This window comes from Myotis myotis, unplaced genomic scaffold (genome assembly GCF_014108235.1).
Source record: "Myotis myotis isolate mMyoMyo1 unplaced genomic scaffold, mMyoMyo1.p scaffold_m19_p_8, whole genome shotgun sequence".
NCBI classification, from domain to species: domain Eukaryota; kingdom Metazoa; phylum Chordata; class Mammalia; order Chiroptera; family Vespertilionidae; genus Myotis; species Myotis myotis.
The window spans coordinates 22,652,225-22,668,660 of NW_023416390.1; the positions used below are offsets into that span (position 1 = coordinate 22,652,225).

The window sequence follows — 16,436 nt, forward strand, 5'->3', positions numbered from 1 at the left end:
TTCAGTCTTCCTTGAGCTGTGCACTAAGCAAAGGGCTTAGGCCCTGGAAGCTGAGTTTAGTGGAGAGCAGCGCCCTCTGGGGGAACCAGAGAGAGATGAGCCAGGGGAAGGGGATTTTCCTGGAGAGCCCAATCAAAACTCTCATCTAGTCTCTATCCAGGGCCAATCCGGGAGCTTCTGGGTTTATTAGGCAAGAAGGGGGCATTTCTTTACTTCTAACAATCCAATCATTTTAGAAGCAACTCCTCTTTCAATTTAGAATGCTTCACTTTTGTGTTTGGAAGCCTTTATGATTTTTTCTTTTTCTCTTAAAAAAAGTGTTTACCTTATGATTGTGAAAAGTAATGCAGATAAACAAGTGGATAAAATATAAAGGTGCAGCTCAACAGATTATTAGTGTGAACAACCATGTGATACTCTGCAGGCAACAGAACACTGCCAGTACCCCAAACACCCCCTCGTCCCTTCCAGATTACAGCCCTCTCTCTTCTTCCTCCCAAAGTTAATCACCCTCCTCACTTTGTGGGCGTAACGTCCTTCTTTGCTGTTGTACAACATAAGCACACATTTGTAAAGACTAGTGTTCAGAAATGTAATTATATAGCGTGCTAGCTTCCTAGGGCCGCCACAACAAACTACCACAAACTTGATGGTTTAAAACAATGGAAACACATTTTCTCAGTTCTGGGGGCCAGAAGTCTGAAATCAAGGTGTTGGCTGAGCCATGCTCCTGCAAAAGGTTCTCTGGAGGGTCCTTCTTTGCCTCTTCCAGCTCCTGGGGATCCTGGCATTCCTTGGCCGCTGGCAGCATCACTCCAATTACTGCCTCCATCTTCACATGGCCTTCTTCTCTGTGCCTCTAAATCTCCCTTTCCTTTCTCTTATAAAGACAACTAGAGGCTTGTTGCACGAAAAGATTCGTGCAATAGGCCTTCCCTTCCCCTGGCTGCTGGCACTGGTTTTCCTCCGGCACCCGGGACCCAGGCCTTTGCTCCGGCCGGAGCCGCCTTCAAGCCTTCGCTGCTCGGGCCAGAGCTGCCTTCAGTCTTTGCTCCACTGCTTTGCACCTAAGTATGCAAATTAACCACCATCTTTGTTGGTGGTTAATTTGCATATTGCACCGATTAGCCAATGGGAGGCATAGCAAAGGTATGGTCAATTACCATGTTTGTCTATTATTAGATAGGATAATCATTGGATTTAGGCCCACCCTAAATCCAGCATGACTTAATCTCAAGATGCTTAACTCATTACGTCTGAAAGACTCTATTTCCAAATTAGGACATTCTAAAATTCTAGGTAGACATGAATTTTTGGGAGACACTATTCCATTCACTCAATAGAATGTGTATTATTTTGTGTTTGACTTTTGTTCAATATCACACTTTAAAGATTCACCCATATTGCTGAATGTAGTTATATCCTATTCATCTTCATTGCTGTGTAGTTTTCTATTGTGTAATAACATTACATTACAGTTCAGAGTAGGATGTACTTTGAAGCTAACAAATCTTTAGGTTCAAGGGTCCTCATCTTCACAGGCTTCTTCCAAGGCTCTGGTAGAAGCCCTAGCAATGTGTTCACATGATCAAATATTTCTTGCATGGTTTGCAAAAGTAATTTGTTATATTTTCTCATGTTAGTAGTGCCTTTTTCTTGTCTAATTGCCCCGGATAGAAACGCCAGTATAATGTTAACTATAAGTGGCAAGAGCAGCCCTAGCTGGTTTGGCTCAGTAGATAGAGCGTCGGCCTGCAGACTGAAAGGTCCTGGGTTCAATTCCGGTCCAGGGAACATGCCTGGGTTGCAGGCTTGATCCCCTGTAAGGGGTGTGCAGGAGGCAGTGGATCAATGATTTTCTCTTATCATTGATGTTTCTCTCTCTCCCTCTCCTTTCCTCTCTGAAATCAATAAAAAATATATTTAAAAAATAAATAGATAAAAGTGGTGAGAGCAGACAGCCTTGTCTCGTTTCTCATCTCAGGGGGAACGCTTTCAGTGTTTTCCCCCTTTTTAAGTGGGGGGCTGGCTAATGCTCCACGCTGAGACCTGAGGGCTAAGCTGGGCATCAGGACTATTGTGGGAGTGGAAGTAGGGAAGAGCACTAAGGGAGGGCTGAGGATGGGAGAAATGACCTTCCCATGTGGGCCCGCCCGCCTTTCACACACTTCAGGCATGAGCTTCAGGAAGAAAAGAGATTGGAAATCGGCTCCCAGGAGTTGTGGCCTCCTCTACTTGCATCCCAACCTCCCGTTCTGGTTCCAGAGGTTTAAGCCCGGCCAAACTCCACCCCTCCAATCACCAAATAAACACAACAGAATGAGTTTAAGTGAAAAATCCACTTTAATATTCTAGCTTCAACTCAGCTGAGAACTTCCCTTCTCCAAGTGCAAGAGAAGTCTTTCCAAGAGGCCTCAATCCACTAAGAGGTTACGGCTCAGAGAAGGGTACAGCTCAAAAAAGCCCTAAATGGGAGACAACATGGAATTTGCAATCAGTAGAGACCAGATGGGGGTGCCCCACCACTCACCTCCTACCAACTTGGGGCTCCAGCAAGAGAAGCATAGCTGTTTCACCCACTTACAAGTGCTGCAGTCTTACCCTTGATCCCTTCTCTGTCCCCTCATTATCCCCTGGGGGCTGATCAAGGCACAAGTCTTGAGAATAATAGGGACCCTTCTTTCTCTACATGGTAGAACCAAGACAACCAGCCCCATCACCTACGCCAGCCACTTAGTGATGGTGATGTTGCCCCAGCAACCAATCCAGGCACTAGAGGGGGAAGGAGGCAGCCCGATGGTGATGGGTGGGAGGGGAGTCACCTTGAAGAGGGTGATGGTCTGGAGCACTCCTGTGGTGCAGGCTGTCTCCCGGATGGAGTGCATGGCCAGTTGAGGGCTCCCTAAATCCAGTACACGCAGCCCCAGCCGAGCAGCCAAGATAGGCCCAATGGTGGTCCCACAGGGAGAGTCATTCCGGACCATGATATCCTGGGGAGAGGTGAAGAGATTTTTGAGTAACATGTAGTCTGTGCTCATTAAGGCCAATGAGGAAGTCACCTTACAACTTCAGGGCTGAAAGGGGCCTGGCAGATGGTTTACTTCTACCCCCTCGGAGAGTGGATGTGACCAGCTAAAATCACAAAACCAACATTAGATGGCAGGCAGGGGAATTAAAGGAAAAAAGTATCCTTTATGCCACTCTCTTGCTTAACACATACTCACCCCCATACAACACACAAAGAAAAACCACTCTGTAGTTTTGCTATTGACATTTTTAAACTATTTTCTTTATATTCTTGTAAAAAACTATATAATAAAATCATGTTAGATATCAAGACTTCAGTATAAGGGAAAAACAGAATTATAAAATCAAATTAAGTAATAACTATTCTTATTTTTTAAGAATTACAGTATTACCTCAAGATTTTCAAAATACATATATTATGAATTTTGACACTTCTAGCTATGCCCTCCCAATAACAATGAACACTCCTGGTGCCAGACCATGGGCTCCGATATCATTATCTATTAAATGCTACCAAGTCTGGGGAGAGAAATGAACAAGATGAGCCTGTAGTTTGTTGTAGTGCCAAAAAGCAAGAAAACTTTAGCCATGTCAAAATACACAGGCATTAAAAGTGGAAGGATATTAGGTAGTGTGATTTCTCCAACGTTCTTTCTCAAGACTGCTGTGGCTCTTCAGGGTCTTTCGTGGTTCTAATTCTGTGAAATATGCCATTGGTAACTCCAGGAACCATAAATCTGATTATGAATTCGAAGACAGGCAGTACAAACAGCAGTTGGTGGAAGTGACCTGCAACTATCTCTTTTTTTCCTTTGAGGTTACAGAAAATCGGCACATAGACAAGGCAATTAATTCTCAAAATAAAAACACCGTCTCCATCAGGTCCCAAGGTGAGCATATGGTGCATCACATTCTATTCCACAGCTGCATTTTCTTTTGAGTCTACGGGGTTATGATCAATTCTTTCTGGAAATAGTAGCTTCTCACAAACTCCTCCCTGATCGGTAAATACTGTGACATTTCACTAGGTTCCATGAAGAGGAAAGGTGAAACATGCAATTTTGCTCTCTTGTGACATATGTACTTGTAACATCTTTTGTTAGCCTCGTGGTAGTCTCATGTCATTCATTCTGATAAGCACTCCATCAATTATCAAGAAAAATGACAATAGCAAAAAAAGCTGGAAGGCGTTCCTCTAATTTTCATACTTAGGCTTGAAATTCCATGATCATGAAGCTCATCCTCAAACAGAACTTCTTCAAGCCAATCTGTGTTCTGGCTTTCCATTGCTCTGTGTCTATAACATCCGTTGTAGGCACAACCTTTAACTTGAGTGGCTCTCCAAGAAATGCTCCTTATAATCTGCTGTATAGGCCCACTTGTATGGTTTAATAACTGTGGAGTGTTCACCCTCCATCCTGCTTTCCTGCCACTCTTCCACACAGGCTACTTTCGGCATCTGTGGCACTGAACTCAATCCCAAAGCCATGCTGGATTCTTAAAACATTGTCTCCAAACACCATTTTGGGGAGAGATGGCATATGCAATTCGTCAGCTAACTTCTCCACGGCCACCGACTTCATGATGTGGGTCTTGGTTGCCATCAGCTTCCAGGGCCTGGAGAAATCCTCCTAGTGGCTGTTCTGCAAGCTGGGGATCATCATGGCTGAGGGGGGGCCCACATGGACCTCGTGGAACAGGCTGGAGTGGCGGCAGTGGACAATGGTTCCCCCGCCTCAACCTTCAAATTATTACTTATTGACAATGCACTTGGTCACCCAACAACTCTAATGGGGACATACAAAGAGATTCATGCTTTCACGCCTGCTAACACAACATCCATTCTGGAGCCCACGGATCGAGGAGTAATTCTGACTTTCAAGTATTATTAAAGAAATGCATTTTATAAGCCTATAGTTGCCTTACAAAATGATTCCTCTCATGGATCTGGCAAAGCAATTAAAAACTAATAGAAAGCGTTCACCATTATAGAACATTGATAATTCATGGGGAAATGGTTATAATATCGACATTAACAGTTTGGGAGAAGTTGATTCCAACCCTCATGGATGACTTTAAGGAGTTCAACTTCAGTGAAGGAAGTAACTACAGATGTGGTAGAAGTAACAAGAGAATTAGAATTGGCAGTGGAGCCTGAACATGTAACTGAATTGCCACAATCTTGTAAGATTTTAATGCAACTCTAAGGGTGAGCAAATGAAGTGGTTTCTTTTTTTTTAATATACTTTATTGATTTTTTACAGAGAGGAAGGGAGAGAGATAGAGAGGTAGAAACACCGATGAGAGAGAAACATCGATCAGCTGCCTCCTGCACATCTCCCACTGGGGATATGCCCGCAACCCAGGTACATGCCCTTGACCGGAATCGAACCCGGGACCCTTCAGTCCGCAGGCCGACGCTCTATCCACTGAGCCAAACCGGTTTCGGCTGAAGTGGTTTCTTGAGATGAAATTTATACTGGTGAAGATGCTGTGAAGATTGTTGAAATGACCACAAATGATTGAGAATATAACACAAATCTGGTTGCTAAAGCAGCTGCAGGTTTGAGAGGACTGACTACATTTTTGAAAGAAGTTATACTGTGGGTAAGATGCTATCAAACAGCATTGCATGCTACCAAGCAATCATTTGTGAAAGGATAAGTCAATAGATGCAGCAAACTTCACTGTTGTTTTATTTTAAGAAATTGCCAGTCACCACAACCTTCACCAACCACCACCTGATTAGTCAGCAGTCATCAACATGGAAGTAAGACCGTCCACCAGGAAAAAAGCTTACAACTCGTGAAGGTCCAGATATAATTAACATTTTTTTAGCAATGAAGTATTTTTTAATTTATTGATTGATTTTTTTAGAGAGAGAGGAGGGGAGAGAAAAATAGAGGGGGAGAGAGAAACATCACTTTGTTGTTCCACTTATGTATGCATTCATTGGTTGATTCTTATATGTGCCCTTATCAGAGATCAAACCCACAACCTTGGTGTATAGGGAACAATGCTCTAACCAACTGAACTACCCAGTCATGGCCAGCAATAAAGTATAGAGGGAAAGAGACAAAGCCACACCACGCCATCAGGCAGTATTTTAAATTAATGTGTATACATTATTATTATTACTTTAAATATATTTTTATTGATTTTAGGGAGGAATGGAGAGAGACACAGAAACATCAATGATGAGAGAGAATAAATGGTTAGCTGCCTCCTGCATGCCCCCTACTAGGGACCAAGCCCAGAACCCGGGCTCATGCCCTGACCTGTAATCTCCTGCTTCATAGGTCGGTGCTCAACCACTGAGCCACATCAGCCAAGCTATACATTACTTTTAGTCATAATGCTATAGTACACTTAATGGACTGCAATACAGTATAAACGTAACTTTTATATGCACTGGGAAACCAAAAACTTCATGTGAATAGCTTTATTGTGATATTCACTTTATTGTGGAAGTCTAGAACCGAACCCACATTATCTCCGAAGTATGCCTGTGTCTACACCTACACCTATGACTAGATGGGCCATTGCCAAGGGAAGAGTGAAAACGAACAGTTAAGAGTTCCAAGCCCCTCAGCCCTGAAGTTCCCTTAGGGAAGCCCCCAGGGTGTGTAAGAGAGACACAGGGGAGGTGGGAGTGCTGGATGAGAAAAGGGCAGAACTAACTCATGTGCCATAAGCACACTGTACCTTTAATCCTCAGAGAAATCCAGCAGAATAGGCATCGTCATCAGCCCCATTTTACAGGTGTAGAAACTGAGACTCCAAGAAATTAGAAGACTAGTCCGAGGTCACAGGGCTAGTACCACGGCAGAATCAGCATGGATTCCAGCTCTGCCTATATCCCAAACCCCTGTTCTCCTCACTCTACTGGGACCCTCTCCACTAAATACTGTCTACCATGGTCCCCACTCATTGGGGGCCCATCTGCTTGTGCCCCTCTGCACCCTTCCGAGGCAGTGCCAGCTCTCACCTGCAGGGGAACCCCGACATTGTTGGCCACCCTGCGGATCAGGGCCTCTGAAACCGCATTCGAGGCATAGCGCTGCTTGTTGTTCACCTTGATCACGGGGCCCTGGGGAGAGGGAAACCAGGAATCAACGGTGAGGCAGCCATGAGGCCCAGAACCAGTCAAGCTGACAAGTTCTGAGAAAGAAACAGGGGCACCTCACCTTGTGGAATAAGGGCCGGTGGTTCTCCTCATGCTTGTCCCTGTAAGAGACAGTTTAAGGGCAAGAGATGGCAAACAGGAGCCGGGCCTGTCAACACCCACCTCTTCCACAGCAGACATCACTAATGGATCACAGCATGCTTTCCCACCAGCCCGGCAGCACCTGAGTCATGCCAAACAGTGTTCTAGGCAGCCTCTAGCAATAGATGGAAATAAGTTCGCAGACAGAGCTCAGGCATTATGTGACTTTGGCCAAGCTCAGCCTTGGAGCAGTGAAGAGGAAGTTCCCACTGAACCTCCCAGTTGAATCAGGGGAAGGGGGAAGAAGCCAGGGCTCTCCAGCTGTGTGAAGACTGCAGGCCCGGCACGGTACACTCACAGGTAGTTGGGGTGCACAGCATGGGCCATGTCTGCACTGATCATGTAGGACTTGGGTATGGCTTCCTCGAAGGCCGTCAGGTGCTGGGGCGAGGCCGAGATCCGCCGCAGCACCAGCTCCGTCAGCAGTGACTGTGCCCCTTGGGCACTTTCAGACCCCACCTGCCAACAGCAGAGACCTGGCTCGGGGGGTCTGGGCTGGAGGCCAGGGAGAGGGGCCCAAGGCCCACACTGGCCCAGGACCCCACTGAGTCACTGGGTGAGGTATGTAGGATGTTATCAGCAACTTCCCCGACCCTGTGTCACCAAAAGCCTGATGGTGGGCTGGGGTCAAACTAAACCTCAGTCATCTCTGGGGCAGAAACAGCACTTTCTAGTGGGCTCCCTGCACGGCCCCCTTCCTTCTCCCGACCCTGGTAACCAGGGCTCAGCACAGTGCCCCACCACAAGGATGAATCTTCTTTTACGCATGTGACAGACTCTGTCCATGGCATCTCCTATAACAGGACATCCAAGCTATCGCTAAGCACATGACGTGCCAAGGTGAGGTGGCATTCCTAGTTTCCCTGAAGCTACACGTGGCCATGCTCAGTTCTGTGGAATGTAGGCAGTGATAAATGCCGTCTTTGGGTCATGCCCTTTAAAGGCTGGGCAGGCACTCCCCCTATGCCCTTTTCTCCCTTCCTACTAACTCAGTACAGACGTGATGGCATGAGCTGGAACAGCCACCCTGGGTCCTGAGCTGGAAGCCCTGTGTTCAGGATGGCAGAGACCTGTCCCGAACTGCTAAGTCTGACCTGTGCGGTTACATGAGAGAGAACCACCCAGCTGTTCCAGTTCTGTTACAGTGTCTGAGACAGCAGCCCAGCACCAGCAGGCATGAGGACCCACCATGTGCTGCCCTGGGGCTTTGAGGATGAAAGGGTACAGAGAAATTGGGAGGTATGGTCACACTAGAGGCAGATAAAGGCTGACCCAGAGGGGACCAAGTGCTAAGGGAATATAGGCAGCGTCTCCCCTGCTGGCTCAGTGGGCACCTGGCAAGGGATGGCCATGGAAGTCTCCCCAGAGGGCCCCCTCCCCCGCTCAGAGCTCTACGCCTACCTCTTCATTGTCGTAGAGGGCAATCATGCGCACATGGGGATCAGCAGCCAGGGAGGCAGGGGCCGCGCAGGATTCGATCAAGGCCTGGTTTGAGGGGGGATCAACAGCATCATCCTCACCGCTCCCGCTTCTGTAACTCGGCCCACCAACACCTCAGAGGTGCCCATCCCCACCCGCCTGAGGGCACTGCCTGGGAGAGGGTGGTGTGGGACCCTGAGATGCGAGAAACCACCCTTTGGGGTTCTTCTCCCACACCTTCCCATGCAAAAGACAAGCAGGTGTGTAGGACAGAGGGGAAGGGCTGAGAATCTCATAAAGTCCAAAGAACCACACAGATCATGCAAACTAATTGGCCTCAGCGAAGAGACCGAGGTCCATGGGAGTGACTGTGGTTCCATCAGGGTGACATGACTGGCTGGCTGGTGGCAGAAGTGAGTATGTGTCCCAGGCCTAGCTCTGGCCTCAGTGACAGCCCAAAGTCTGTCTCTAAGAACAGGATGGGAGGGAAGAAGAGGTGTGAAAAGGGCAGAGGGAGGGGCAGGGGTAAGAGGAGAAATGGTGGGAATACCAAGGTGGCGAGGAGGAAGAGACCCCACAGAGAGAAGGCTGGGTGGGCTTAAGCCTGAGGTAGGGGGATGGGAGAGGAGCAGGGAGAGGTGGGTGATACTGCCTGATGGGCTAAGGCCTTTCCCTGGAAGCAGAGTTAACTTAGAAAAGAGGCAGCAGGAGCAGGGTTAGGATAAGACACCGTGGTGCCCCAAACCTCTCAGCCTTCCCCACTGCAGCCCCAGCCTCCGGATCAGTGCAAGGATGGAGCCAAGAGGCTGCAGCATTTAGGCCCCTCCCCATGGCCCACCAGCACCAGCACACTGGGAGGGGTGGGGGCTACAGCTATCTCACAACTGTTGGGGCTTCAGACGATCCCCCCACCCCATTATTCCACCTCTCCTGGGGCTGTGTGCCCCCTGGGGGTGCCCCAGCTCACCTGCAGGGCACAGAAGCAGCTGTGCAGATTGTCCAGTCGAGGGGCAAAGATGAACTCCTCATAAGCACCACCCAGCACCTAGGAAGACAGGACAGTCGGCCTGACCTTTAAACCCTCATCCCAGCTCACCTGCGGTTCCCTGCTCTCAAGGGCCTGAGCTTGAGCTACCTCTTCGGTTCCTTGCGCAACCTCTCCCTGACCTCTGGCTCAGGACTCTGATACTGCTGTGCAGGGCTGTGGAGAATGGGGCTGGGCTGGGGCAGAGGGAGGGGAGGCTGCAGGCCTGTAGTTCCTGACAAGTTCCTATGGGACAGGAAAAGAGAGAATCTGAATGGTCACAAGAAAAGCTAAGGAAATAAATAAAGAGACCAGCCAACATACAGAAACTTAGTGCACATTCAAAGAGGATCGAACATCCAAAGCCTCAGCAATGTCCTATGGTCAGCAACTGGGAGGGACGGGAGGGCAGACTCCGGAAAAAGAGTGGGTACATCGAGGCCTCTTGCCCTCAGAGGTTCAGAGCCAATGTGGGTCACAGAGGACAGGGCCACCTGTGGTAGAAACTCCTAGGGAATCTTGGAAAAACGGACTCCCAAAGCCCATACCAGAAAGTCCGGAGGCAGGTCCAGTGTGGGAAACTACCATTTTTTTGGACAAAGAGGTGGGTGGTGTCTTCTGGGAAGAACAGAAATGAGAGTAGCTGGGGGACTGGCCGAGTTGATGAGTGCCTAGGGGGCATTCTGGGACAGGCTGGGATCCCTGAGGTTCCCCCGCCATGAGATCTGCAGCCGTTCCTCACCGCAGGCTGGGTGTCTGCAAGGCAGAGCTCCATCTCCAAGATGTCCTCAGGGCTCAGCCCCAGATGGCCACAGAGAAGGGACACGAGGACCGAGTGGTGCCGGTCATCCTGCAGCGAAGAAGGATGCTAGGAGGGTCTGCTCTTCCCCCCTCTCCCATTCTCAGGGGATCGGTCCCTCCCCGGTGAGCAGGGGACTGTCTTACTGCAGCACTGAAAGCCCCTGGCTCAGCATTCTCCTTCTCCAGCTCCTCCTGGACTGCTGTGGCAAGGATGGGGACTCTGTGGGGAGACACATGAGGAGGGGCTGTGGGGAGGGCTAGAGGGCACAGCAGGGTGGGGCACACCACAGCTCAGGCATCTCCTGATGGGGTGCCCTTGCCCTTCAACTTCTAGTCCCCCCCTTCCTCAATGGCAGAGTAGTGAGGGCCCTTGGACATCACCTGGGTCCCAAGAATAGAACCTGAGGGTGGCTACCATTAGGTAGTACTCTCCCAGGGCCCACTGGGGCTCCTTCCATCACCTGGTGCCACACCCCATCCCTCCCAGTCACCACAGCCCTTGCCCAGTCTCACAAGTGCGTCTCCGTGTTGGGCCCAAAGTTCTCATTGACATTTCGCTGCAGATGGATGGCCAGGTGTGGGATGCGAAGAATGGGCCGGTCCACATGCACCAGCCGCTGCTCCAGCCGGTCTGAGGTAGGGCACTGTGGCCAACCAGGCCTGGTCAGCCCAGGCTGCCTCCCAACCACAGTCCGTTACAGCCCCTACTTCATACAAACTAACCAAGGTGGTCCTCTGACCTGGACCACCCCAAGCCCCTCCCCCAGGGGGGCTGTCCACAGGTTCCCTGAAGGAAGGTGACAGTCAATCTTCAGGCAGTTGAAGATGAGAACCTCCCAGGTTCCCTCCCTGTTACTACCTTGACAATGACGCGTCCAGCCAAGGTCAGGTCACGGTCAAACCAGGTGCTCCAGATGCCACCACCATAGGTCTCCACACCAACCTGATGGAAGCCCACCTGGCTGCGGCGAGATCGCCGCTTCACCTGAGTGTGAAGATGGGGGACGGGAAGTCAGGGAAGGCTGCGAGGCGTGATTTGGAGATGAGAACGACTGTTCACAGACTAAGTCACAGAACGAATACTCAGGACAGAGCAGGGCCCAAAGCGTGGAAGAGGCCCTGCTCCAGGGAACAGCGCCCCGGAAATGTACCTCCTGGCTCTTCTGCCCTGTTCCCTGCCCCTCCCAGCTCAGCACAGCCCTAGGTGCTTACCCGAAGGCAGGGGCTGTCCGTGTGGGCACCAATGAGGCTGAAACCATTGCCAGGAACATACTGGCCTCCCACAGCAAAGGCGATGATGGTGGAGGAGTTCCTGGTCAGGAAGTACTGGGGTGGGGGAGGGGAGGTTTTGAATCGGATGAGCCGGCCTGCTGGCATACAGGACTTTGAGCCCCGGCCTAAGGACCTGCCTTTTGCCCCTACCCCATCCCTGGTACCTTGCTCTCGGGCTTCAGGTCCCAGCTCTCCGTCTCCTTGAGTTCATGGAAGCCAGCCTGGAGGAGACGGCTGCGACACTCGGCCACAACTGTAGGGAAAGACCTTGCTCACAGCGATGCAAGCCGGGAGGGGCACACCAGCTCCCTCTCCTCCGCTGCCCTGGGCACTGACCGTGGAAAGGAGAGGGGCTCCGGTTCACGAACTTGAGGAGTTCCCGGGCCGCAGCCTGCACCGCCTCTTTGCTGGCCCAGCCGTTCATGGCCACCTAGGGGAGGGGGCGCTCAGAGGCTCCAGGGACTTCCACCCCGACCACGAAAGGGACCGCTCCCAGGCTCAGACTGCTGCCTCCCCTAGCTCCACGGAGAGACCCAGCCTGACCGGACCTCAATCTGCAGAAAGCTCCGGCGCTCGAGCCAAAGTATCACAACCCAGCAGCGATCCCCGCCCAGGTCGTCCAAGACGCCGCGCCCCGAATCCTTAGCCCGGCCCCAAATCCCGCCCCACGTGCCCGCCCAGCAGAGAAAGCCCGGTCGGGGTCCCTAACTCCAAGCCCGCCGGCACCACGTGCGTGACCCCTTTCCGAAATGAAAGCCCGGTTCTCCAGGGAATACCCCGACTCCCCTCCACCCTGTGCCCCCGTCCCCCCGTCTCTCGCAGGCCACCCTCTTACAACCTCCGGACGGTCAGGTCACGCGGGGCTGGGCTTTCGGTTTTGCTCTGGGATGGGCGCCGCCCGAACCCCGCGTGCTGGGCAGCTGGGGCCCGAGCCGGCCGGGCTGGGTCTGCGACCGAATCTCGCGCGGGGCGCGCGGTGGCCACCTACCCGCATTAGCCCCGCTCGTGGGCTAGACTGGACTCGCCAGGCCCTTGCACTTGGCCAGCCCCCGCTCCCGCCACGCCAGGTCCGGCCTCACCGTCCGCCCCGTTCCCGCCCCAGCCCTCCGCGGCGATGGCGGGTGCCCTCTGCCGCACCGGAGGTGGTAGGACAGCCGCCAAACACCGTCCCCACCCCTCCTGGAGGTCAGAAAGTCAGAAACACGCGCCCCCGCCAGCTCATCGGGTCCGCAGATACTGTCCAAAGTGCCCTCTCTCTCATAGGCGCCCTGCGATGGTAAAAGCAACACAACCGATGGCCATGGAGCCTCACCATGAGCTCTGGCTTTATGATAAAGCTCGAGGTGTCATCTCATTTAATCTTCACAACCGCCCTGTCGACTTTGTACTTTGTCATCATTTTATACATGAACAAACCTACACGCAGAGACCAGTAACCTGTCCAAGGTAGTAAATGGCAGAGGTGGAGTTTGGACTCAATTAATGACAGGGCCTGGAACTACCCACTCTCAGGTCTTTTCTGGGCCTTCCTTTTTCTTGGTCAGTGTTATGTTACTTGGGAGGCCCCTGAGGGACAGGGAAGTTAGTGACTTGCCCAAGATCACACAGCTGTTGGAGACATCTGGGATTCGACTCTAATATATGTACTCTTTCCACATCTTAAGACAGAAAAAAAACTAGATCCGTATGTTCTTGGAGGTATTTCTAATATTCCTGTGTCAAGAGTGGTGAGTAGCAATTTAATAAAACCATTCACCTGCCTAACATAGACTCTGACCAGGACCCTTGGAGGCCTCTTAGTCCTGCTACCAAGGGTGTTGTCAGTATCCCGGGTTTGCCTGGAGGATGGAGCAATCTTCATGCATGTACTGGGGTGGGAATGTCCAAGGTTGGAAAGGTCCTGCAATCCTCACTTCGAAGGAGTAGATATTGCAGGGGAATGTTCAGGAATATACTTGTCCAGCTGGTGTGGCTCAGTGGTTGAGTGACAACCTATAAATCAGGAGGTCACAGTTCAATTCCTGGTCAGGGCACATGCCTGGGATGGGGGCTCAAGGCTCTATCTCCATTGTGGGGCGTACAGGAGGCAGCCAATCAGTGACTCTTTCTCATCATTGATGTTTCTATCTCTCTCCCTCTCCCTTCTGTGAAATAAAAGTGCCCTCTTTTTTTTTTTTAAGAATATACACACTAGGTGACAGGTTAAATTCATGGCATTCCCTAACCATTTATGGAAATGCCATTATGTATAAAGGTTCAGTGTTGACGTGACATGAAGAAAATATTCTTGGGGAAGGGACACATTCGAAGACAGTTGAAAAGAGCTGAAACCGGAGTACAATGCGTAAGGGAAGGAGACAAAGAAAAATCTTTAACGTTCTTCTGATCACAAAAAGAGTACATGTAAATGTGAGAAATTCAAATATCACCAAAATGCATAGCTTAGAAAGTTAAACTGAACATCTGTTCTTTCTTTAAAATACATTTTTATTTCTGAGAGGAAGAGAGAGCGAGCATAAATGATGAGAGAGAATCATTGATCAGCACATCCTCTACTGGGGATCGAGCCCACAACCTGGGCATGTGCCCTGATGGGGAATTGAACTGTGACCTCCTGGTTCATAGGTCAACGCTCCACCACTGAGCCACACTGGCCGGGCTGAGCATCCATTCTTTATAAAAAACAAAACAAAACCCTCTTAAGAAACCACAAAGAGAAAGGATAAAGGCTATTTGCCAGAAATCTATAGCAGATATTAGTGGGGAAGTACAGAACTGCTTCTATTCAAATCAGAAGACACAGGTGGGCTGTCACCACTGGTAGCCAATGTGGACCTGCAGTCAGAGCCAGCGCCACAGAACAAAATAAACAATTATACACGGGAAAGTAAAATTTGTCATTATTTGTAGATTATTTGATTATTTAGAACCTCCAAGAAAATAAACTGACAAACTTTTAGAACTGGTGGAAAGGATGGCCTGATGTTAAAAATTATCGGCTTTCCTGTACAAGAATCAGCTAGAATACTAGTATATAATAGTAAAAATATCCTATTTACAAAAAAAATACTATTAAATTCTTAGGAATGAACATATGAGAGACCCAATCTCACTGTAACTAAGGACATGCAAGTTAAAAATGAGATACCACATTTTGATTTGCCAGATTAGCAAAAATGAAAAGGATTGGTAATATTAAGTGTTGGAGAAGGCTTGGAAATACATGCCTTTATACCCAATTTCTGTGGTACAACCACTCCTTGTGGTGATTCCAAGTTGCCAATGTGAACTGAACGTGGAATTGGGAATGGATTTGCAAAAGCACAGAATTATATAGATTCTTCCTACCATAGAGATATAATAGACATTAACCCCCAAAGCATAGATTTACAGCAAGGTAATTAGGAAAATGATGATTTCTGAGTATATAGTATTTCTGTTTGTAATATAATTTATGTAATTGTAAGTTTATGTAATTTAAATTTTAAGTGACTGCTGTCTTTAACAATGGGATCACAAATTCCTGGAAATTTGACAGTTTCTATGAGCTAGTCCAAGTTGGCTCTAGCACACAACTTCACCCATACTCTATCTACATCTTTGCTCCTCAAAGTGTGATTTTTTTGACCTGGACACTTTTTAGAAATGCAGGGTAAGATCTCTAGTGGATTCAAATGCATGTTAAAGTGTAAGACACGGTGTTTGAATACCATGTGGTAGTAAAAAATAATGTGAGGCCAATCTTTATGTGTTGTAGAAAAAACTCCAAAAATATTGTTGAGTGAAAAAGAACAATTTGCAAAATAATGTCTACAGGACATTTAGATAAAACTCACACAATGAGCTAATTCCTAGATTTTATAAAAATATACATGTAAATGCATGGAAAAGGTTTGGGAGAGTGGTCATGTCTGGACTGGGGGATGATATTGGATATGAGGTGGGAGGACCAAGGGGGAACCTTAGCTATCTGAAAAGAGTTTCTGAGAATCATTCTTGCCTCCAGCATCTTGAAAAAATCTTCCATTTATTTATCTTTTTGGTTTAACAAATGAGTTAACATTGCAATCGGTTATACACACTTCAGTGTGAGTTGATGTGATATGCCTGTCTCTTCTGACCCGTCAGTTTATGAGAGAACTTTCTAACTAGTAGTTTGTCACATAATTATTAAGGGTGATTTGGGGTATAGGAGACCAAAGCAGTGCTGTAAGGAAGAATGGTGGTGTGTGTGTGTGTGTGTGTCCTGCCTGTCCCTGTCTACTAAAATGGGTGCAGAGTGGGGCTGAATCAGATGATCTTGATTTTCCTGGGTATCTCATTGCTGGTAGGTATCTTGGTGGTTTAATTAATAAATAATTTGCTTTTGGGTAAAAGGATAGGAACTTGCATAAACTGTACAATTTGTCCTCTGACAGTGTTGTTGGAAAGGCACTTTAGTTTCCAACATGTATCTTCTCAAGTTCTGTTTTCCAAGCAAGACTAAATTGATCAAGAACTACAACTCCCAGGATGCCTTGAGGTGAGTAGCTCAGGCAAGATTATAATTTCCAACCAGTTATGTTCTAGGAGGGAGGTTTACAAAGCACTGTATATAGCTACAAAGAATGAAGCACCTCTATAGAC

General features: G+C 48.9%; 1 protein-coding gene and 1 pseudogene across 5 annotated transcripts; both read right to left on the reverse strand.

The window, feature by feature from the left end:
* Nucleotides 1-2,324: 2,324 nt before the first annotated feature.
* Nucleotides 2,325-12,931, reverse strand: LOC118661893 (aspartyl aminopeptidase). Of its 5 annotated transcripts, none has more exons than XM_036320409.1 (15): nucleotides 12,799-12,931; nucleotides 12,147-12,240; nucleotides 11,975-12,063; nucleotides 11,751-11,864; nucleotides 11,398-11,523; nucleotides 11,052-11,182; nucleotides 10,683-10,758; nucleotides 10,480-10,587; nucleotides 9,681-9,758; nucleotides 8,696-8,779; nucleotides 7,593-7,753; nucleotides 7,215-7,254; nucleotides 7,016-7,117; nucleotides 2,823-2,990; nucleotides 2,325-2,465 (listed from the first exon to the last, which is right to left on the reverse strand). In XM_036320409.1, exons 1-15 carry the CDS (start codon nucleotides 12,802-12,804, stop codon nucleotides 2,415-2,417), a joined length of 1,428 nt encoding a protein of 475 aa, XP_036176302.1. In that variant the 5' UTR covers nucleotides 12,805-12,931; the 3' UTR covers nucleotides 2,325-2,414. The 5 variants fall into 5 exon arrangements, with proteins under 5 accessions (XP_036176302.1, XP_036176299.1, XP_036176300.1 ...); XM_036320406.1 differs by having other exon boundaries at nucleotides 10,480-10,605; XM_036320407.1 differs by lacking the exon at nucleotides 12,799-12,931 and adding an exon at nucleotides 12,649-12,790 and having other exon boundaries at nucleotides 10,480-10,605.
* Nucleotides 3,141-5,334, reverse strand: LOC118661894 (annotated as a pseudogene).
* Nucleotides 12,932-16,436: the final 3,505 nt, after the last annotated feature.

Excerpts from the sequence above, each read along its gene's own strand:
- LOC118661893 (XM_036320406.1), bottom strand. Across the intron at positions 2,991-7,015 it reads ATGTCGGGGTTCCCCTGCAG|GATATCATGGTCCGGAATGA; the intron begins GTGAGAGCTGGC and ends ACCTCTCCCCAG. Across the intron at positions 2,466-2,822 it reads AGACCATCACCCTCTTCAAG|GGCTTTTTTGAGCTGTACCC; the intron begins GTGACTCCCCTC and ends TCTCCCATTTAG.